The 22,161-nt window shown below is 53.0% G+C and overlaps 1 protein-coding gene across 1 annotated transcript in view; it reads left to right on the top strand.

Annotated features, from left to right (window-relative positions):
• The first annotated feature begins 16,949 nt into the window (after nucleotides 1–16,949).
• The window catches only part of CACNG4 (calcium voltage-gated channel auxiliary subunit gamma 4), a 61,280-nt gene continuing 56,068 nt past the window's right edge, over nucleotides 16,950–22,161 (top strand). The window contains exon 1 of the mRNA XM_035301586.3: nucleotides 16,950–17,367. Within this exon, the coding sequence (XP_035157477.1) occupies nucleotides 17,148–17,367 (220 nt within the window). The 5' untranslated portion in view covers nucleotides 16,950–17,147. The remainder of the gene's footprint in view (nucleotides 17,368–22,161) is intronic.

The raw sequence follows: 22,161 nt of genomic DNA, 5'->3' as shown, positions 1-22,161 counted from the left end.
ACATCTGTAGAATGGGAACAAAGTGGGGCTGTTGAGGGGATTACTTGAGATAATGCTTACAGAGCAGGTAATATAGTATCTCGGAGCATTAAACAAAATGTTAGTGCCATCACGTTCACTCAGGAACCCCCCAAAAACTGGAAAAGAAGTGGCAAGGCAGGACCTGCTGAGCAGAGCTAGAGAGGATGGTAGGGGCTTGCTCTTGAGGACTAGGACAGAAGTAGGGGTGGATCCCCGAGCTCAGTTACGGGAGGAATAAACTTGGGCTCCTGCTCGAAGACCACCTGCCTTGCTTGGCTACAAAGCCAAGAATGTATGTGTTTTCAGGAGAGGGTCCCTCACTTGGGCTGAGGACAGGAGGTTTAGCTGAGTGTCTGAACTTGACCTCGACCTTCCCAAACCCAAATTCTGGTCCTCTGCTGACCTCCCACCTGCCCAATCAGCCCAACTCACTCAACTGGCTGTCATGCAAGTCCAGTCATGATGCCACAGCCATCCCGAGGGCCCAGCCAAGCCCCCAGGCAGCACAGGGCACCTGACCTGTTGTTCCTGCTGCCCTCCCCCACACCCTGCAGGCAGCCCACGCCTCGGCCCACCAGGGAAGGGCTCCCTGCCCAGGGTGGCCCCCAGCCTGGGTGGGGGAGCGTCAAGTGCCACACAAAGCTGACTGCAGCCTGCCATGGCTCAAGGCAGCCCCTGATTCCACGGGGATGGCTTTTTCAGCAAGCTCATGAAATTAATGTGATGCCTCTCTTCATTCTGGCTCTGTAATTTATCACAGCATTTGTCCCTGCTTTTTTATATCAGAAAATAATGGAAATTATTCCTTAAAGAATCAATTTTTACAGCTTATATTTAACTTACGGAAGAATGACAGGCCCAGCATCCTGCCTGTGACCACAATTTCGTTCTTCATCTGCCTTTTTCCCTGGGTGCCCTTGCCCACCAGGAAGAGAAAAGTGCCAAGGGAGGTGAGGGGAAGAGGGCCGGTCTGCGAGTCCTACCGACTTCTCTGCAGCAGGTCGAGCAATACCTAAGCAATCCAGACTCGGATGGGGAAGAGCGGAGGGAAGGTAGAACCCTATCGAGAAAGGTCTGCGGTGCTGCCTACCACGCTCTGCCCTGGACAGGTTCTGCCCTCTCAGCACGGCCCCCCACAAGCCTTTATTTTGATCCACGTGGCTCTATTTTTAACATGCTCTGCTTCTGGCTGATATCTGCGGTCAGGTTGATCAAAACATGTCAGTCCCCTGCTCGAAACCCTCCGGATGCTCCCCTATAGCTCTTGGGGTGAGATTCCAGTTGCTCAGCTCAGCTCTTGGGCGGGCTACTGCATGGGCTGCTTGTTGCAGCTGCTGCATTTCCAGCCCCTGAAACCTGCCAGTGGCCCCGCTGTGCAGCCCTCTTTCACTGGATAACCCTTCAAGTCCATTCTTCAAAAGTCGGCTCTGGGAAGCCTTCCCTAAGCATAGCCCTCTGCCCTCGCCACAGCCACCTAGAGCACCCCACACCTGCGTTGCTGATTTGCCAACTGCCCTCTCTCAGGACTGAGAGCCTGGTGAGGGTGGAAACCACACCTCATTTAACTTTGACTTCCCATAACCTGATGCAGGGCCTGGCACTTAGAGGATAAATCAGTGCCTCAGGGCTGCCACAAATGACCACAAAGGCAGTGGCTTACAACACACATCTAACAGGTGTAGAATCAGGAGTGCAAGTCTGGCAGGGCTGAAGTCCAGCCCTGGCACGGCTGCGTTCCTTTCTGGAGACTCTCGGGAAACTCAGTTTCCTTGCCCTTTCCAGCTTTTACAGGCTGCCTGCATGCCACGGTTCGTGGCTCCTTCCGCCTTCAGAGCCAGCCATGATGGGGTGTGTGCATCCTACATGGCATCACTCCAACCTCCTCTTCTGCCTCTTTCTTCCACTTTCAAAGGCCCCTTGTGATTCCATTTAGGCCAAACCAGGATAATCTCCTTATCTTAAAGTCAGCTGATTAGCTACCTTCATTCCACCTACAACCTCAATTCCCCTTTATCACTTAACATAACATACCCACAGATTCCAGGGATAAGGAAGTAGGCATCCTTGGGGGGCCACTATTCTGCCAACCACAGTAAGAATTCATGATGAGCAAAGATGAGTGAGTGAGATGGACCTAAAAACTTCATGGACCACCAATTCTTGGCACCCTTTTGCCTCTCCTGTAAGTAGGTATTGAACCGCCTAAAAGTGCTTCTTTGGAATCACCGCTGGAAATCATCTGCTCAGAGAAAACCCGCTGAGGCCAGGCTGCTTCCTTACCATGACCACTGCATTTCATGGAAAATCTCTCCAGGCATGTGCCTGCACAGGACCCTCCCCAGCCCCGTACCGCACCCGGCGTCCTCTGTCTGTGCTTCTCCCCCGTGAGTGGGCTGCCTTTCCTCACGAACCCCAAACGCATAATCGAGAATCGCCCCTGCCAGTTCACTCCCCACTCTGGTACCTTCGGTGAACTCTCCTAGCACATGTGGGTGGATTCCACTCTAGAAAACCATATATAGGTAAAAATCTGAATTTGCAAGGAGGGTCTGTTAGATGTCAATTACTCATTACAGAAGGACACACCACGTGGTCTCCCTAAAGTGCAGGTTTCCGGGAGCACTTTAACGCAGGAGCTGGTGTACCACTTTGAGAGTGACAGGAGGCATTGTCTGGCAGGCGTCACATACTCCGCCGCCCACAGGAGCCAGCCAGGAAGACAACGGAAATGATGACTCAAGCCCAGTAAGAGAGTCCATTGCCAGATCGAGGCAAGCATGCACAACGTCATTTTATGCTGGTAACGTGACACAATTCACAATATTGTCCCATAATTCTATTTGGACAGCACCTCCTCTTAAGCCTAAACCAGAGTTAGCTGACATCCCCCTCTCCCTTCCTCTTTCTGTGTTTTTATTCTTGGGGAGAACTAGAGCTGTTGCTACAGCAACCAATTTATTTCTGCAAGTGCGTTTTAACTTCCCTCAGATGTTCTATTTGACGGGAACTTTTTCCTTCTTGGGGTCTGTCTTTTGCAGCATGCTTTCACTAAGCCTGCAAACCCTTCCTTTTCTGCTGCCTCAGGGTTAATACACACATTTACTCAACAGAAGTCGGGGGAAAACACCCAACTTTAAAAACAAGGCATTTGGAGGAGAGAGAAAAACAAAGTAATTATATTGCCAAGTCGCTGTGATGAGATACCAAACTTGCAGGATCTCAGGAGCTCAGGCGTTTACCACACACGTGTTGGTTCTTCTTTACTCCTCTCCCCACCAGATAGCTCAGAAAATATTATTCACTGATTTTTTCAGTCAACAGATATTTATTGAGCATTTCTGTATGCCAGGCCCTATGCGTTAGGTAGTGGAGTTTCAGAACTGAACAAAACAGACCTGGGTCCCTCCTGGAGTTTGCCAGGTATAGGAAAGACAGACTTAAACACACTGACTCGCAAATCCTGATGTTGATTATAAGGGCTATGAAGAAAGGAGCGCGCCATCCAGATGACTGGTCTGGAACAGCCTCTCTGAGAAGGCGATGTTTCAGTTGAGATTGAACTTGAGACTGAACTTGATTGAACTTGAAACCAAGAATTGAGCCCTGAGAGAGAGAAGAACTCTCTAGAGAGAGAGCAAGCCATGCTGTGGCTGCTTTGAGCTGGGAAAGAGCTTGGTGGGTTGGAGGAAGGGACAGTGGCCAGTGTGGCAGCCTTTCAGGGAAAAGGGAATCTGAGCTCAAGGTGGAGCTTCAGGGAAGGAACAGATCACACAGGGCAGGGCAGGTGTGTTTGTATTTGACCCTCAGTGCACGGGAAGATGGTCTGACATGCTTTTCAGCAGACGAGTGAAGTCATTGACATTTGCACAGATCCTCTGGCTGCCAAGGAGAGAATGCACTGGAGAGAATGTAGGTGGCAATCGTGAACAAGGAGGAGCGCATCACTGGAGGAAGGTTTTCCAGGCATCCAGAGGAGAGAACGGGAGGCCTGGCCAGGAGGCAGTAGCAGGACAGGCAGAAGTGGACAGGGTGGAAATGCGTCTCGGACATAACACTGGCAGAATCTGGTGGTTGGTTGGCTGCGGTTTGTGGCCTGAGCCACAAGCCAATGGTGGTGCTGTACTGAGATGGAGAAGAAGTGGGTGAGGAAGGAGGAAACAGTCTCTGTGGCAGCTGCCTCCTGCTCAGAACCCTCGTCATGCAATTCCTCTTAATGCAATTCCCCTTTCGAGTCTGTCTCCCACTCTGGGTGGGAGGTTCCATGAGGGCTTGGATCACATCTGCACAGTTCACTGCTACATCTTTTTCTTTCTTTTTTTTTTTTTTTTTGAGACAGGGTCTTGCTCCATCACCCAGGCTGCAGTGCAGTGGCACAATCTCAGCTCAAAACAGCCTTGAACTCCTGGGCTCAAGCCATTCTTTCACCTCAGCCACCCAAAGTGCTGGGACTACAGGCATGAGCCGCAGTGCTCACAGTGCCCAGCCCCTTGCTCCATTCTGAGCAGCGCTCACAGTGCCCAGCCCCTGAAGGCCCTTGGATGTCCACTATATTCATTTCCTAGGGTTGCAGTCACAAATTACTGGATGGCTTAAAAACAAAAGATACGTATTTTCTCACAGCTCTGGGAGTCAGAAGGCTGAAATCCAGCTGCAGACGGGTTGGTTCACTGTGGAAGCTCCAGGGAGAACCTGTTCTGAGACTCTCCTTGGTTTGGGAGCTGCTGGAGTCTGTGGTGCTGCTGGGCTTGTCGGTGCCTTGCTCCAGTCTCTGCCTTCTCCTCTGTGTGTCTTCTCCCTTCTCTGCTAAGGACACTTGTCACTGGACCGAGGGCCTGTCCTAATTCAGGATGATCTCATCTCAGCCTCCTTAACTTGCTTACATCTGCAAAAGCACTTTTTCCAAATAAGGCCACATTTGCAGGTTCTGGGTGTTAGGACCCAGGAATCTTTTTTTTGGTGGGGGGAGGAGGGTCACAATTTAACCCACTTCATCCACCAACTGAGAAAATGAGTGAGTGAGTACGCTGCAATTTCTGGTTGATTGGGGAACCAACTGTAACTCAAACCCCCGGTCAGAGAGCAAAGCCCTGGCTTTCCAACCAGCCTTCTTTGGGGGCTGTTTGTATTCACCGCCAATTTCTCTAAGATGGTCATTTGGGGATGTGTCCAGAACACAGCATGTCAGGTAGAAGTGACTCACAGTGAAAAAACTGGAGAGAAGTTGAGTCATAGTTAAAAGCAGACTTAACATTCCAAAGGTGAACAGCAATCCAGCCTAGAGGTTGAAGCCATTCCTGTGCCTCTTCCTGCTAAGGCAGAGACAGAGAAATAAATACCATTGCTGAGCCAGGCAGTGCAGTGCAACTGCAGGCCTGCACCCCTCTCAGGCATCCTGCCCAGCCAGTGGACCTTCCTCCAGAAGCAACGGACATTTCCAATGTGGATTGGGAGGCAGGTCAACAAATGCTGCTGGAAATACCTTGGTCAGGGTTGCTGTGACCTCCCATCCTGCCACACACACCTTAGGTCACAGGCAGACCTCCTTTTTTTTTTTTTTTCAGAGACAGGATCTTGCTCCATCACCCAGGCTGGAGTGCAGTGGCACAATCTCAGCTCACTGCAGCCTTGAACTCCTGGGCTCAAGCCATCCTGCACTGAAGGCCTCCCCCTCTGGAAACTATAGGGGATTTGCTGCTAAGAAGCAGGAGGTTTGTCTGTGTGCCCCACGATCCAGGCAGAGAGGTTCAGAGCAGAGGGGACCTTTGAGGGATACATGGGACCCTTCGAAGGTCTCAGAACACGTCTGCCGTTCCAAGCTAACCACAGGCATCAACACTTAGACTTAGGAACCCGACTTCTCACTATCTATGAAGGTTTTCCCAGGGTTTTGTCTCCTAGAGACCCTACCCCACCCCAGGCCCTGGCCCACTGACCATCCTCCCCTCCAGTATGAAGAGTCTGTCTGCCCGGATCCAAGACCAGGACCAGGCCCCAGAAGGAGGCAAGTGGCATAGCAGGGGGATAAGTGGGAAAGTGTCCAAGGAGCTCAAAGGCCAGGCTCCCCTGGGACTGACAGCAGCAGCTCCAGCCCCAGGGACACACAGAGAGGCACATGGCTGGAAATGGGGCTGGACCTCGGGCTGCCACAAACAAGGCCAAGTGCTCTCCCTGGGTGGTGAGTTTCTTTGATGACCAGACCTGAGAAGGGCCCTTTCCCACAGGGGGCTTGGGATTCCTGACTTTGCTGTCTCAGCTTGAAAGTGCCCAGTCCCCCCTAGCTGAGCCCCTCTCTGGGAGTTGGGTCCCCATCCCCTGGGCCTTCCTGCTGGGATGTGCTGCTCTCCCCACATTGTGTGGGCACAAGCACTATCCACTTACTTAGCACCTCAACCCCCCAGGGCCTCTTCACTCGTCTCCTAGGGGCTCTCCTAAAGCTAAGTGGTCCTGTGCTCCACTTGTAATCAAGTCCCAAGGCAGCTGGTTTTAAAGACACAATTATGCATTATGGATAAAGGGCAGGTCGCCCTCCCCACCCCACCCCCACCAGCTGGGCATCTGCGATTGCCCCGAGGCTCCCATGAGAGGCTCCAGCAGGCCTCTCCCCTCCTCTGGGCACACAGAGAAAGCCAAGATGCCCCTTGGTGCCTGCAGCCCCAGGAGTCGAGCACGGGGCTCCTGGCTGCAGCCACGGAGACGCCCTCTTGCTGGGATAGCGCTACAAATTGATGAACGCTAACGACCTGCTTCCTCCATCTGGCACTGCAATCAGGAAGATGCTCCCAAATGCTGGAAGTTGGGGGGGTATTCTTTTTTTCTTTTCCTTTTTGCCTTTTTTCAAATATTTATGAAGAGATTTTCCATTTATCCTGACACGTCTCCTCCACCGTGGGTGTCAGCTGGGAGGGCTCAGACAACAAACTCCAGAAGGTATTTTCCCCAAAGCAGCATCTGGCTCCGTTGGCAAGTACAGCGGGTGGTTTGCTGGGAATTGGCCGAGGAAGAGGGAGGAGGAGCCACAGGCTGGCAGCCTCCGGTCTGGGCTCCCCGGCTCTGCGATGCTCCAAGGGATGGGGCTGGGGCATCCCAAGAGAGCAGCCAGGATACAGGACCTCACAAGCACCCCCACCAGCCTCTCTCACTCTCACCCTTCAAATCTTCTGGCCTGATGGCAAAGCTCCCCAACTCTCCTGGTAAACCACCTGGGTGGTGACCAGTTCTCCACAGCAGCCTCTAAGAGTCTTCTTCTGCAACAATTCCCAGTGGGGCAGATTGATGAAGGAGAGGATGCTGGCTTGGCCCCCGCATCCCCAAGCTCTCCCCTCCCAGGAAGGCTTCTGAAGACAGAGTCAGAGGCCTTCCTCCCTCTCCCTGATGGGCACTTCCCACCTTCAGGGACAGTGCAACCCACATGGGGGGCAGAGGGAGTCACCTGGGCAGCAGGGCTGGAGGCTGCAACAAGAACTTGTGGAATCTCCCAGGTCACACCAGCTTCACCACTGTCTTCTGCACTCACCTGCGGCACAGCCAGCCAAGGAGATCCAGGAACCCCCAGCCCCACATTCCTTGTTAGTTACCACAGAGTATCAGCCAGGGTGTATCTGCCAAAGATGAATTCTGGTGAAAATCAGACGCTTTCCAGGAGATCTTGGGTCCAAAGGTATCATGGCTTTGTGCCCTTGATTTTGCCTGGGCTGCCCATTAGCAATCACTGGGGAGCTTCAAAAAATATCAATCATCAGCCCCACTCCAGCAAGGTCAGAATACCTGAGAGTGGGGCATCTACTTCTAAAATCTCCCAAGTCATTGTCAAGGGCATCTGGGGTTGAAAACTATTCAGCTATGGGGAGACTATGACCCCTGGACACAGGCAGTCATAGATTGAAGTCCTTGCTCTTTTACTTACTTGCTGTGACCTGGAATAAGTTATTTGCCTTCCCAAAGCCTCAGTTGCATCATCTCTAAAATGAGGATAACAATATTTTTCTTGTCCTAAGGTACCCAGCACATGTAACTGTTTAACAAAGTCAAGCTGCTATTAATCATCTTCCATCACAAACCCATCTTCTGGGACAAGAGACTGCTGGTGTTGAGTACGCAGAGAAGCCCAGGAAGGCAGCCGGTCAGGCAGCTGCTTCTAGCCATGCACAGAACTGGCACCTGCGGAACTGTTGCCTCCCTTACCTGCAGAACAGCCTCAGGCCTCACCTCTGGGTACCAAGGCTGCAAGAGGACAATTCAGTCATGGGCCATACCACTCCCCAGGTGAGGACACTCCCAACAGATACAGCATCAGTCAAAGACTGTCTCTCTAAGGCTGGGTGAGGTGGCTCACACCTGTAATCCCAGCACTTTGGGAGACTAAGGCGGGCAGATCACCTGAGCTCATGAGTTCAAGACCAGCCTGACCAACATGATGAAACCCCGTCTCTACTAAAAATACAAAAATTAGTCAGATGAGGTGGTGGGTACCTGTAATCCCAGCTACTCATGAGGCTGAGGCAGGAGAATCGCTCGAACCCAGGAGGGAAAAGTTGAGGAGAGCCAAGATTATGCCACTGCACTCCAGCCTGGGCAACAGAGTGAGACTCTGTCTCAAAAAAAAAAAGAGTATTTCTCCTTGAGTTTTTAAAGATCTACAGCATTTAAAATACCTCTTCTAGAAAACCACTTTTCTAGAAATCCTTTGTTTATCTGGAAACGGTCTGTTATCAGATTCAGCCGCGAGTGGAGCCAGATGCAAGTTTCTGAAAACTCACTCTGCTTGGCACTGCCCTGGGTGGGCCAGGGTGGCATAGAGAAGCCCTGGGGCCCACCACAATCATGCAGGGAGCAAGTGCTCCTGGGCAGAAACTCTGGTGATCCTGCAGACCACTTGAAGAGGCCCCAAAGCCCCGGGAGATTTGCTCATTCATAAGTGAATACGATTTCTTACTTTATGTTATGTACATCTCCTGGTGACATCTGCTGATGTCAGGCCACCTTGCCTGGGTCAGCTGGGCACCAATGTCTTCTTCAAATCTCATGGCAGCTCTACCAAAGCAGGTGCCATTCTGCCAACACATTACTGGGAAGGGTGAGCCTGGAAGAGCTGAGCTGCCTGCTGTATCCCTTTTCCTATACCACACATTGCCACCACTTTCTGGACAAGACAAGAATTTGAAGAGAATTTTGGCAACTGCCAACAATGATTTCTTTCCTTTTTTTTTTTTTCAGATGGAGTTTCACTCTTGTTGTCCATACTGGAGTGCAATGGCACAATCTCAGCTCCCCTGCCTCCTGGGTTCAAGTGATTCTCCTGCCTTAGCCTCCCAAATAGCTGGGATTACAGGTGCCCGTCACACCGAGCTAACTTTTTGTATTTTTAGCAGAGATGGGGTTTCAATGAGTTGGCCAGGGTGGTCTAAACTCTGGACCTCAGGTGATCCACCCACCTTGGCCTCCCAAAGTGTTGGAATTACGGCTGTGAGTCACCATGCTCAGCCAGCAATGATTTCAATAATGTCTTAATCCCCGAGAAGACCCACATAGGTTCCAACAGGATAATAGGAACCAATAGGGAGGGCTCTGCTAAAGAAAACGAAACAAAACAGTATTTCTGGATTGGATAAATCAATGGGTCTGTATTACAAAGGGTGTCTGAGTCCAGTGACGTCGGTGGTTGTTGGCAGATGAGGATAAGCAGTAGCTTCAGCTTCGTTGTCAGAGAGTATTAATGAGCAAGATAATAAAAGTTACTATTTATTTAGTAAGCATGTAAATCAAAATTATAAGCACAGGTTCTGTATACAGACCACTGAGGCTTAAAATCGGGCAACTCTTGGCAAGCAATTTACCTTCACCAAGCCTTCATAACCTCTTTGGTAAAATGAAATCAATAACAGTAACGATCTCAAAAAGTTTTGGAAAAAATCAAATAATGTCTGGCAAAGCACGTCGAATAGAGCATGGTACAGACAAAGTGCTCCATAAACCTCAGCTGTTAGCATTTGGGGTTTATGTTTTTCCTGGGCTCATCAAATCTGCACATTAACCAACCCGGTGAGGCCAGTGTTTGGTTTCCTCTCTTATTGGGGCCCAGAGAGGTTCAGCCACTAGTCCTAGGTCACATAGCTGTAAATGACAAAGCGGAAGTAGAAACCCAGGTTAGCCTGAATCTGATGACCTTTCCTTTCTACCTCATCAAAAGGCCTTGGAGAGAAAAGCAACAAAGACCCAGCAGCTCTTCAATGACAAGCAGGAATCACGGACATAGGAGGCAGAGGGCAGGTAGTCAGTTGACAGCTGCAATCCAGAAGGATGTCTGCAGTCTAGAGCAAGCTCTCCCACCCAGTACCAAGCGCAGCTCCAGGAGGGCCAAGAGCAACCCACCCCCGAACCCCCAGCAGCCAGCTGAGAGCCAGGGAGGCTGGAGATGAAAAGGTAGGTGTGGTTCTGAAGGCAAAGGTACTGAGACCTTCGCTGAACCAAACCTTTCATTCAGCAAACAAGCACTTAGCAGAGTACATAAAACGCGCCCTCTTCTTCCAGCCCCTGCACCAGCCTGTTATATTTTAGGAATTAAAAGATCTGCTTTGGTAAAAGCACAAATGATATGTTTGCTGAAGAATGTGCTGTCACTGACCATCCTCCCCACCCCCTCCCACACCCCCGTTTTCAAACGCTTCAGCCTCTGAGTGTAGACAATCTCTTTCTTGGGGTTCTTCTCAACCCTTTGAGAGCCAGCTCAGTTTCAGAGGCCAGCTGTGGACAAAGGAACCTCTCGGCCTGTTTGTCCTGTAGAGTGTTTTGAAAAGAATGTTCTCAGAATAACCAGCCGACGCTCAAGCGTGCTGGGCCGGAAGCTTTGGCCAAGCCAGGCTGTTCATATCAATATGCTCATCAACCGGCTGGTTCTAGAACAGATTCTGGCAGGGGAGACCACCTGCAGGGCACAATCCATACTGGGATCCGGTTTGCAAACACACAGGTCTGGATAAGCCCACACGGACTTCACTCACAGTTCACTGTGTTGTTTGCCGTTTAATGGTACTGGGTTTTCCTGCCATCACAGTAAATGGAAAATGCCCAGGAGAGGGTAGCAGCCAGAAGCCAGAGGCATCTCAGACAGGACACTGGGTACCTGGATCAGAAGCTGGCTCTCTGCCCCCAACTCTGGCCAGCATCAGGGCAGGTGCTGGGGTAAGAGCTGGGAGGAAGAGGAGGATGAGCTCCCAAGGCTGGTAGCTTCCAGCACTTGCCATCAGTCCAGCTCACTCCCACCTACCCAGGAAATGGGAGCCTTCTCCAAACTCCAAACTCTAGCCCCACTGCCAACGCCTTAAAAAGCACGGCTGTATCCTAACCTCTCCACCCTCAGGTGATTTTTATTATTATTATTTTTTTTTAGGGCTGGAGTGCAGTGGCATGATCTTGCCTGACTGCAACCTCTGCCTCCTGGGTTCAAGCGATTCTCCCACCTCAGCCTCCTGAGTAGCTGGGATTACAGGCATCCCTCCTCCACACCCAGTGATTTTTTTTTTTTTTTTTTTTGTATTTTTAGTAGATATGGGGTTTCACCATGTTGGCCAGGCTGGTCTTGAACTCCTGACCTCTAGTGATCCACACCCCCCCAGCCTCCCATTCGGCTGGGATTACAGACACGAGCCACTGTGCCCAGCCTCTCATGTGACTTTGATCATCATTTGAACTTGATTTCACCTGGATAAATGTGTGAGGAGGACCGTGGGAGGAAGCAGAGTGGGCACAGTGGCCTCTGTGCCCTTCAGGGAGTGGGGTGCAATGTAGCAGCCGACGGAGCCCAGCTGTGCTCCAGGCAGAGCTGGGTTCAAATCCCGGCTCAGTCACTTGCTTTCTGTGTAGCTGCAAGTTCATCACCTACACAAAGGGGATGAAAGTGTCCCTTTGTGATGGATAACTTGTTATTGTGATGGATAACTGAAGTGAGGGACGCAATCACTGGCACCCAGAGGACACTCATGAAATGCTATTTCCCTTCTCTCTGCACTTCTAGGTCCTGGTCTGGCATGGAGATGGTGAGCATGTCACCATTTCATCGCCGCTGAGCTGGAAAAAAAAATGCTGTGCATTCAGCTTCCATCACCTTGAATGGGATATCCGTGATAAGCAAATGAAATGGAATAAACTTGAATACATAAAGCCATGTAGCATTTTCTGATCTCCCTCAAAGGAGCCTACTGAAATACTGAAGCAAAAAAAAAAAAAAGAAAAAAAGAAGAAAGTCATCCTTGCAGCGTGCATAATCTGACGGAGGGGAGGCTGTCAGGACCCGGATCTCCAGGCATTCTTCTTGGAGGCTGAGCAGGCTGGATGGATTTCCAGATAAGCCTCCACACCGAGCCAAGCCCCAGAATCTTCTGGGCCTCATCCCCAAGCCTTGGCTATAGAAACGGGAAATCATTCTTTGTGTCAATTCGCCTGAGATCTCACCCAGGCTCCTCAAATCCCCTCACTAAGCCTTCTGAAATCACCAGAGCCATCTGCTTTAGGTCTGTCAACTACAAAAGTTGACACACAAAGGTCATTATTTCTGGAGGACAAAGGGGGAAAACAAAGGTTTTGCTCAAGGCTGTTGGAGCTGCTGCAGAGAGGGACTGCGTTCCCCTGGCTGGTGGAGGGCCTCTCCTGACTTCTCGCCGGGACTGCAGACGCAGAGGGCTCAGCCGCTTGGACGTGCAGGTTATGCAATGTGAGTGTCCTAACTCTGCCTTCCCCTCCCACAGCCGCTGCCCAGATGCCTCGCCCTGGAGCTGAGATTGCCCAGGGTGCTGGGCTCATTAAGGCTCTGTCTTCACAGCCAAAGTAAAGTGAAGAATTGAGATAATTACCTAAATGATTCAGTAAGGAGGAAAGAAAAAGACAGTTTGGGAGGACTGGTCCAAGTGACTGGCAAATACTGCCACCTTCTCAACTGGCAAGGGAGGTAATAATACACATGTTTACTTGTTCACACCCCCAGCAGTAACATTTATATTTATACGGGGCGGGGGAGTTCGTGGAGGGGGAGGATGCCAAGTGTCTCCGGAACAAGACCAGTCCAAGACCTCCTCCTAGGCCAGAGAAGAACACATCCCTCCCTCATTTCTGGAAGTGTCACATGGGAGAAACTCCAGGGTCCTCAGGCAGCAGTTAAATACTGTCATTTAGAGTTCTCTAATCTGGCTGAGCAGAAATTTCCAGATTTAAATTGTGCTCGCCCAAGCATGATGAATGGTCTCAGTCAGTCCTGGGTTTGTGCCAGCTCCCTGTGCTGGCGGTCAAGTCCTTATGCGACTCTACAGTCCACACCCTCATAATCGCAGGACCAAGCATGGCAGCCCATGGGTGTCCGAAGACAGAAAGGCAAACTGCCAAGCTCCCACTGGGGTCCCCCTAAATTAACAGGTAACAATGACGACACAGCTGAGCAGTACTTAACAATGGCAAAGAGGCTGTTTAGCATCCTTAAAAAACTCTGGCCTTGAAGTCACTGAGATGTGAGCTAAGATGTGATCCCACCCTCCAGGTGTGAGACCTGGAGCAAGTTACTCACTGTCTTTGCACCTCAGATTTGCCTGGTGTTGTCAGGGGGTGATAGTGAGAATTAGCAGTGACTGTAGGCCAGGCGCAGTGGCTCACGCCTGTAATTTCAACACTTTGGGAGGCTGAGGTGGGTAGATCACTTGAGGCCAGGAGTTTGAAACCAGCCTGGCCAACCTGGTGAAACCCCCGTCTCTACCAAAAATACAAACGTTAGGCTGGCATGGTGGCACACACCTGTCCTGGCTACTCGGGAGGCTGAGGCAGGAGGATTGCTTGAACCCAAGAGGTGGAGGTTTCAGTGAGCCGAAATCATGCACTCTAGCCTGGGTGACAGAGTGAAACTCCGTCTCAAGAAAAAAAAAGAAAAAGAAAAACATTTTTAAGTACATATAATATATGCTTCCTACACAGTGTTGGGCTCACTTGTCTCCAAAGAAAGGCAGAAAAGCCGGCCTGTACTGCCCAGCCCACAAACAGCCGCTGCCTGTACATGACATGCAAGGTGGCTTTTTTGACCCTTGAAACAACTCTTTTTTTGTGTGTGTGACAGAGTCTCACTCTGTCACCCAGGCTGGAGTGCAGTGGTGCAACCTCAGCTCACTGCAGCCTCCGCCTCCTGAGTACAAGCAATTTTCCAGCCTCGGCCTCCCAAGTAGCTGGAATTACAGGCACCTACTACCACTGGCTAATTTTTTTTTTTCTTTGTATTTTTAGTAGAGACAGGGTTTCACCATGTTGGCCAGGCTGGTCTCGAACACTTGACCTCAAGTGATCCCCCTGCCTCGGCCTCCCAAAGTGCCAGGATTACAGGCAGGAGCCACCACACCCCGCCAACCCTTGAAACCACTCTGAAAGTTGGACTAGAGAGGTATCCTTTTCCCAGGTGGTTTTGGCCGGTCCTGATTAACTTGCAAGTTAGTCTTGGAGCCAGCATGCAAAGGTGACTGTCTTGGCTCTGGTCCAGTGTGTTCTCAACTCTCCTGTACAATTTTCTGCAAGTGGAGAAGTGAGAGCTGGTCTACCAAGGTTCTGATCAAGGAAGATTTAGGTTTTGTCTCCCAAGGGATGAACGTGAGGACTCTGCTTGGAGGAGGGTCCCACCTCCTAAGTGTCATCTCCCCCATCTAATAGGTGACTGGGAGAAACTGCTGCTCTCCACCCCTGCAGATCAGGTTCATGTAACTCACATTCGTTTATCCCAAAGTCTCTAAGGAAGGCTGCAAGGGGGATGGGGTAGAGGGGACGTTCCTGAGTAACTTAGTGGCTGGCTCAGGATATGGGTTTTCACAGCATGCTTTGTGGAACCCAGGGTCCAGAAAGGTGCTTTGGGGGCTGCAGTGCATGATGTGTGTGGGTGAGCACCCGTGCCCTGGGTCCCTCGTTCAACCAGAGCCATGCCAATCCTTACCTACAGGTCTAACTGGTGTAACTGGTTTGTTTACATTGGGCTTCCACTTACGATTTAATTTGAAACAATGATTTGTTAGAAGAGGAAGAAGAAGAAGAGGAAGAAGAAGAAGAAGAAGAAGAAGAAGAAGAAGAAGAAGAAGAAGAAGAAGAAGAAGAAGAAAGAAGAAGAGGAGGAGGAAAAGGAGGAGGAGAAGGAGAAGAAGAGAAGAACTTGGTATTAATTTTTCTGCAGTTTCTGAGGACTGAACCTAGACTTAGCCTAGTGGCTGTTAGGGTTGTACGTGGGTAGCCCTGTCCTGGGTCAGAGCAAACCATCTCACACCTTCTGGTCCACTCAGACATACAATGAGCACCTGCTGGGTGCAGAACCCCAGACCAGGTGGCAGGTGGGTTAAAGTAAATTAGAAGTGATGACCCTTGTCCGTTGTGACTTAGAAAGCAGAATAGACACCCCAAGGGCAGAAGGAGCCAACAAACAATCATCAATGCAGCCAGCCTGGTCCTCAGGCTCTATCACCTCGTGAGGCTTTTCCCCTATATTTCTATGATCTAATCCTCCCGATCAGACTATAATTTTCCAGGGGGAAAGAAACACTTCTCACTCAGCAAACATTTGCTAAGCCCTTACCATATATGCCAGTCACAGGAAAGGCTCACAATCTCATGGAACAGAGAACGGTGATTCCAACACTGGGTACTGTGAAGAGTGGGGACCAGGGAAGGTGCCACAAAGAAAGTTAAGCTTCATCTTGCAAGAATAGCAGCACTCCCTACATCTTTTTGCATATTCTGGGGTCCAGTGCGGCCAGGGGTGCCAACAACAGGACCATCTGGACATGCGAGGTCAAGGGGCGCTGCACTTCCTCATGATGGGCTGTGAGAACCTCCTGGAGGGCGGGGTTTGGAGTTGAGTCTTCAAGGAGGAGGAGCCCAGGCCGGCTCCCAGGAGAAGGGGGTGTGTTCAGGATGGGATCACAGCGGCAGCAAGTGAAGCCAGCAGGGCTTGGGGCAGGGGCTGGCAATAAAGGCCAGGGAAGGGAAAGCCAGTTAAGCTCGAGTACAGCAAAAGGCAAAACGAAGTAAAGGTATTGCGAAGGGGCTGGGAGATAGAGGGAAAAGGCTGGAGGCTGCAGTGTTGGAATCTAACAAACTGGAGTGGTCCTGGACTCCAGCAGTAACAGACCTCTGGAGTCCTGGGGTATTCCGGTAAATGGGAGCACACAGGAGTGCCCCATCTTCAATCTCAGCCTTGCCACCACTCTGGAAAGCAGGGACCATGTGTTCTCCCCAAAGGACCTCTCGCTGACATCGCCTTTCTCCCTCAACCTCAAGTCAGGGTCCTTCCAGGCCCTGCAGGGGGATCTAGAGGAGCAGGAACCACCTGCACTGGGCCCGGGTGCCTTGCGAGGTCTGGCGGCGTGACCCACATCTAGGGTTTCGGGAATTCTGACCTGAACACGCACTCCCGCACTCACCTTTTATCACCAGGTGAACAGACACAGAGGGGAAAGGAGGGGCACACCCACCCACGCCCTCCTCCACAAATTAATCCTCAGGGCCGTCGGAGGGGAGGCCAGGTGTCCTGAGCGGGTAAGAGAGGTGGCTGGAAACGCACTTTCCCTTCGGTCCTCCTGGGGAACCCTTCCCTCGGCTTCCTTCGCTCCAATAATGTGAATGAACCATGGGAGAGGAAGAGAGAGCGCGCGCGGGCGCGGGGAAAGGGGGAGGCGAGGGGGAGAAAATCCGGGCTGGGGAGAGGGGAGCGCAGAAGAGCGCACAGCCGGGCGGGGGCCCGAGGAGCGAGGGGCGGCGCCGAGAGGAGCGGGGCGCGGGCCTGGAGCGCGGCGGCGGCGGCGGCGGCGGCGGCGGGGGAGGCGAGGAGGGCGCGGGGCGGAGGCGCGGGCCGAGTGGGGAGGGCGGGCCCAGAGGGAGGAGCCCCTGGCCGCCGCCGCCAGCCCGCCAGGCGGCCCGCGCAGCCCGCACTCGCCGCCGCGCCTCGGAGTTTGAGCCCCAGCGCGGCCGGAGCGCAGGCACGCCCGGGGCGCGGGGTCGGAGCGCGCAGCGCGGCGCCGCCCCCCGGCCCTCGGCCCCCCAACCCCGGCGCCCCCGGAGAGGCGCGCGGAGGGAGGAGGGCGGGCGGGCCGGGCCGGCGGGCGGCGGACTATGAGGCGCCCACCATGGTGCGATGCGACCGCGGGCTGCAGATGCTGCTGACCACGGCCGGAGCCTTCGCCGCCTTCTCGCTCATGGCCATCGCCATCGGCACCGACTACTGGCTCTACTCCAGCGCACACATCTGCAACGGCACCAACCTGACCATGGACGACGGGCCCCCGCCCCGCCGCGCCCGCGGCGACCTCACCCACTCGGGGCTGTGGCGGGTGTGCTGCATCGAAGGTACGGCCGGCCCCGACCCCTCGCCGCCACACACACACGCGCGCGCGCGCGCGCTCGCACACACGCGCACACACTGCCCGGGGCGTGGGCCGGGGAGGGGGTGGGCGCGGCGCTGGCTCCGCGCGAGACACAAAGGAGCCTGAGCGGGCGGGTGGGTTCCCTCGCGGCCAGCTGTGCATCAGCTCCCGTCCCTCCCAGCTGGGTCCTCTCCAGCACACCGACCCCACAAACTCTCCACGCGCATACGCACACCCCCTCGCCCACAGACACAATGAAACACACCGAAACTCACGCGTGCGCGCGTACCCCAGGACCCCAGCTATCCCCAGGGGCTGCGCTGGCACCCCTGGGGGAGGTGGAGGCTGACGAGGGGGCGGGAGGAGGCTGGGGTTGGGGGAGCCAACGGGAGGGGGAGGGGTTGCTGGGCAACCGGTGTCTGTGCGATTGCTATGGGAACTGGCCACCCTGGGGCGGGGCCGGCCAGGGGTGGGGCACCTCGGGGCCGCTGGGTGCTCGTTCCCGGCTCCGGCTGAGGGGTGAGGGCAGAAGTAGGGGCGGGGGCGCGGTTAGGGGGGGCGCGGTCGGGACGGGGATGGGGGCTGGGTGCCGAGCGGATCTAGGGTAGCTGGGTAGCCCCAGCCCGATGCCCGCCTCGTCTTACACAGAGCCACTGGCCAGCTTCTCGCTGTGCGCTGGGGCAGCGAGGGGAGTGACCCCGAGTCTCCCCCAGTGGAGACAGCGACCTCGGTCACGGACCCTCAGCAGGAAGGCTGCAGGAGACCTCAGTAGGAAACTGGGATGTGCAGGGGCGATCCGCGGACTGTCAGCAGCCTGGGAGGGGCGTGGTCGTTTCATCCGAGCTGCGCGCTGTGACCCCCAGATGCGACTGGAGGCCGCGTAGTGGGTGTCAAGAGGTTGGAATGCCTCTAGGGGCCAGGATTTCGCCCCGGGACTATGGGGACAGCTCCCTCCTGGGGAGGGGCCTGGATGCCTCCAACGCCAAAATGCGCTCAGCTTCGGTGCCTTCCGGGCGCCCTTCTGCCCGGCTGCGGAACTTGAACAGGTGGCTGGGGAGGGGCTGCCTGGTCGCAGCCAGGTTGGGCACAGGTCTGCTGCTTAAGCGTCGCTCTCAGATCAGGGACCGGGTGGAGGGAGCTGGTGGGGGCTTTCCTTTGATTTTTCAAAAACCCCTTGGACAGAATTCCCTCTTTCTTTTTCTGTAACCTTTCCCCTAGTGTGAGCTCCGCCCCTCAGTTATTCGGGAAGTTCTCCCACATACCTAGCCTTCCTTACTGCAGTTCCAGCCCCTGCACAGAATTCAGCCGCGGTTGTTTCTTGGTAGAGGTTAGCAGGGAGCTCTTAAAACCATAGCCCTTTTCTGGCCGCATTTGAAGTCCTCTGAAAAGAGGCTTTGTGAAGCTGGGTCTGCTGAGTGAAGTCAACTTGGCCCCCTTTCCCCCTCCAGACCATGCTTGTTCTCATCTCATCGGGAATCCTGCCCACCTCTGTCTCCCACCCCCACTCCCAAAAAAGGCTGTGTGCCCTTTGCAATTTGGAGCATAATGCCAGGGCTGAGTGGCATCTTCAGGTAACAGAAATGTGCAATCAGTAGTTAGAGAAACACACAAAAGAGCCAGTGGGCTCACGATCACACCCTCGTCTTTTCTTTTGAAAAACATCATTTTTTGGTGTTCAATTGCTCTGATCATGAACACCTACTCCTCTGCTCTGGAGAATGTACCCACGTCACTACCTGCCACAGCACCTGAGTTGGCTACAGAGCAGGGACTGCAATGCTCCATACTCTACCTCACAAGCAAGTTCCATTGGGTGCCATCTGCCTGGCACAGTAAGTCATAAGTCATGCCACTGGCATGACCCAAAGGTATGCGTGGACCCAGGGCCTTCCAGCTTCCCAGTGGAAATTCTGAAACTAACTCCTCTGCGCCGGCAAGCCTGGCTTCCTTTATTAATTCCTCATCCTAATTAGGATTAATGCTGCACTTAGCATCTTGCCAGCTGCCTCCAGCCATTTGCACTTTGGTGTTCAACAAGACAGCCCAGAGCTGATCTGGGCAGCTGGCTCCAGTAGCACAGGGAGCCATCTGGGGGACCTCGCTGAAAGAACTGGGCTGCCTGTGTGATTCCCCAAAGCTCAGGGTTTCTGAGGTCCAGAACATCCTCGTGGGACCCAGGGCTGGGAGAGTGGGTTCAAGATTCATTGGCTAGAATCATTGTGACTGTCCCTCAACCTGGGTGGGAACTGCCAGCTTGTCTCATAAAAAGCACATCCCTAGACCAGCAGCTATCTACCACCTGACACCTCACCTCCTACAATGCCTCCACCTGACAGCAAGTAGCCAGAGCTGAGGCCTGGGACGCACCTTAACCCTAGGCCACTTTCCGGGGACGTGGAGGGAGAGTTACCTCCATGTTGGCTTTCATGTATAAAATGCATTATTTCCACCTGTTCTTTAGAAAAGTATCTTAAAGCATTACCTCCAGAGCAAAATGAACAGAAGATAAAGAAAAAAAATCAAACCTCTGGGCTGAAACTGAAGAAATGCTGCAGCAGACAACTAATAAGACTCCGAGTGTAATGGCAGAACTCTGAAGGCTTTGCTGGCAACTGGCAAATGACAGATTCCGTTTCACGTTCGTGTCTTATAAATAATGATAAATAATGTTGCTGGGCCAGGAAGCCCAGCCCTTTGGGTACTTAAGGCATCCGTGCTTTCTGGCAGGGCTGTGTGCAAAAGACTGCTGCTCCCAGCTTCACGAGGGCTGGCCTTGTCTTAGCCTCTTTCTACCCCTCAAATCAAGGTCTCTCCCTTCTACCTGTCCCTCTGCTGGAAAATGTCAAAATGCTCAAGTGTGCAGAGCCTTGTGCACATTACCATGTGGCCTGCCCATGACAGCCCTGGGAGGGCACTGTCTTCACCCCTGTCTGCAGATGAGCAAGGGAGGTGTAGAGAGGTTCAGGGACTTGCCCAGAGGTGCCCAGGTAGGAGGCAGCTGGGCCAGATTGGAGCCTTTATCTCACTACAAAGCTCTTCTCACCAGATCGTCCTGCCTTTTCTCAAACAGCTTCTGGGTTGCCATTAAAAATAGAACCAAGTACTTGACTACCCAGTGGAGCCCAGCTCTGAGGTTGGGCTGGTGGCAGCATGAAGGCATTAGAAGTGAGCACAACAGATACACAAATTGCATAACACACATTTTCTCGTCTCCTTTTCTCTTCCCTTCCTTTATTTTTCCTTTCCTCTTTTTGTCCTCCTCTTCTCTCTTCTCCCTTCCTCCCTTCACTTCTCCTCTCCCCCTCTTCCTCCATCCCTCCCTTTCCCTCCTGCTCTCCCTCTTCTCCCTCCTCTCCTCCCTTCCCCTTCCTCCTCCCTTCCCTTCCTCTCCTCTCCTGTCCTTTTCTCTCCTCTTTTCCTCTTTCTCTTTCAGTCTTTCCCTATGTCTATGTCTCTCTCACAATCTCTGTTTCTCAGTCTCTCAGTCACTGTCTCTGCCTCTTTCTCTTTTTTCTCGCCTTCCCCTGGGTGCTGGACTAGTCACTGCAGTCAGTCATCTGCCCCCTGGGTGCTGGACTAGTCACTGCAGTCAGTCATCTGCTGCCCTCCTTCTGAGACACTCACCTCATTCTTTGTATCTTTGGTGAGACCCAGCCAAGCCTCGGGACATAGGAAAGGGGTAGCAAACCTTTTTTCAAGGTTTTCCAAAGGCATCATCAGCCAACATTTGTTCAATCTCATGCATTTTGGAATTCCGTGGGTATAGAATGTAAGCAAACATCACAGAGCAGGTACTATTGCCAGAGACTGAAGACTTCTGGGGACATGGAAGGGAAGAAGAGACTCTGGGCTTAGACGACAGCAGCTTGTGCCACTTACCAAGGCCTTGCCTCCCACACCAACTCTAGAGAACCCACTAGAGCCACTCAGATCCCCTGCTGCCATCGAAAGCTCTCCACCCAAAGACAGCTCCAGGGTCCGGCAGTCTTAGCCTTGCCCCTCCCCCAACCTCTCATCAAGAAAGGAGAAGCTGCCTCCAGCATGCCCACAGCTCTGCCAGGGCCTTAATATAGCAGCCTTGAGGCCAGGGATGGCCCCCATGCCTGCTTTGTGCCAGCTCTGTGCTGTGCAATAGTGGGGGAAGATATGGAGAAGGTTCTGGAACCTGAGCGCGGAGGAGTTCTTTAACCCAGTCACGTTCACCAGCCTCACCGCAGGATCTTGCACACCAGTGTACCCAGCCTTTCTTCCCACCATGGCACACTGAGGAAGAGGAAACAGTAGCCCCACACCCTGGGGAGGGGAGCAAAAAGACAGCCATGGATGTCTCCTGAGAGGGCCCAGCTGCCCCGAGCCCTGCCCATTGCCCGCAGGTGGGAGGCTCACTCTTTCCAAAGAGTTTCCTGAAACTCCTTCCTGGTGGGTCAGCTATATGGCTCTGTTTTTTGTGTTTTTTTTTTCAGGCGGACTTTTGCTCTTGTTGCCCAGGCTGGAGTGCAATGGTGCTATCTCGGCTCACTGCAACCTCCACCTCCTGGGTTCAAGCAATTCTCTTGCCTCAGCCTCCTGAATAGCTGGGATTACAGGCATGCACCACCACACCCAGCTAATTTTGTATTTTTAGTAGAGATGAGGTTTCTCCATGTCGGTCAGTTTGGTCTCCAACTCCCGACCTCAGGTGATCCACCCGCCTCGGCCTACCAAAGTGCTGAGATTACAGGTGTGAGCCACCACAAAGCCCGGCCTGCATGGCTCTGTCTTAAACCACACTCCCAAC

Source organism: Callithrix jacchus, chromosome 5 (assembly GCF_049354715.1).
Source record: "Callithrix jacchus isolate 240 chromosome 5, calJac240_pri, whole genome shotgun sequence".
Classification (NCBI taxonomy): domain Eukaryota; kingdom Metazoa; phylum Chordata; class Mammalia; order Primates; family Cebidae; genus Callithrix; species Callithrix jacchus.
Note: the sequence above shows the minus strand (reverse complement) of the source record. Positions and strands in the feature narration are given on the sequence as shown.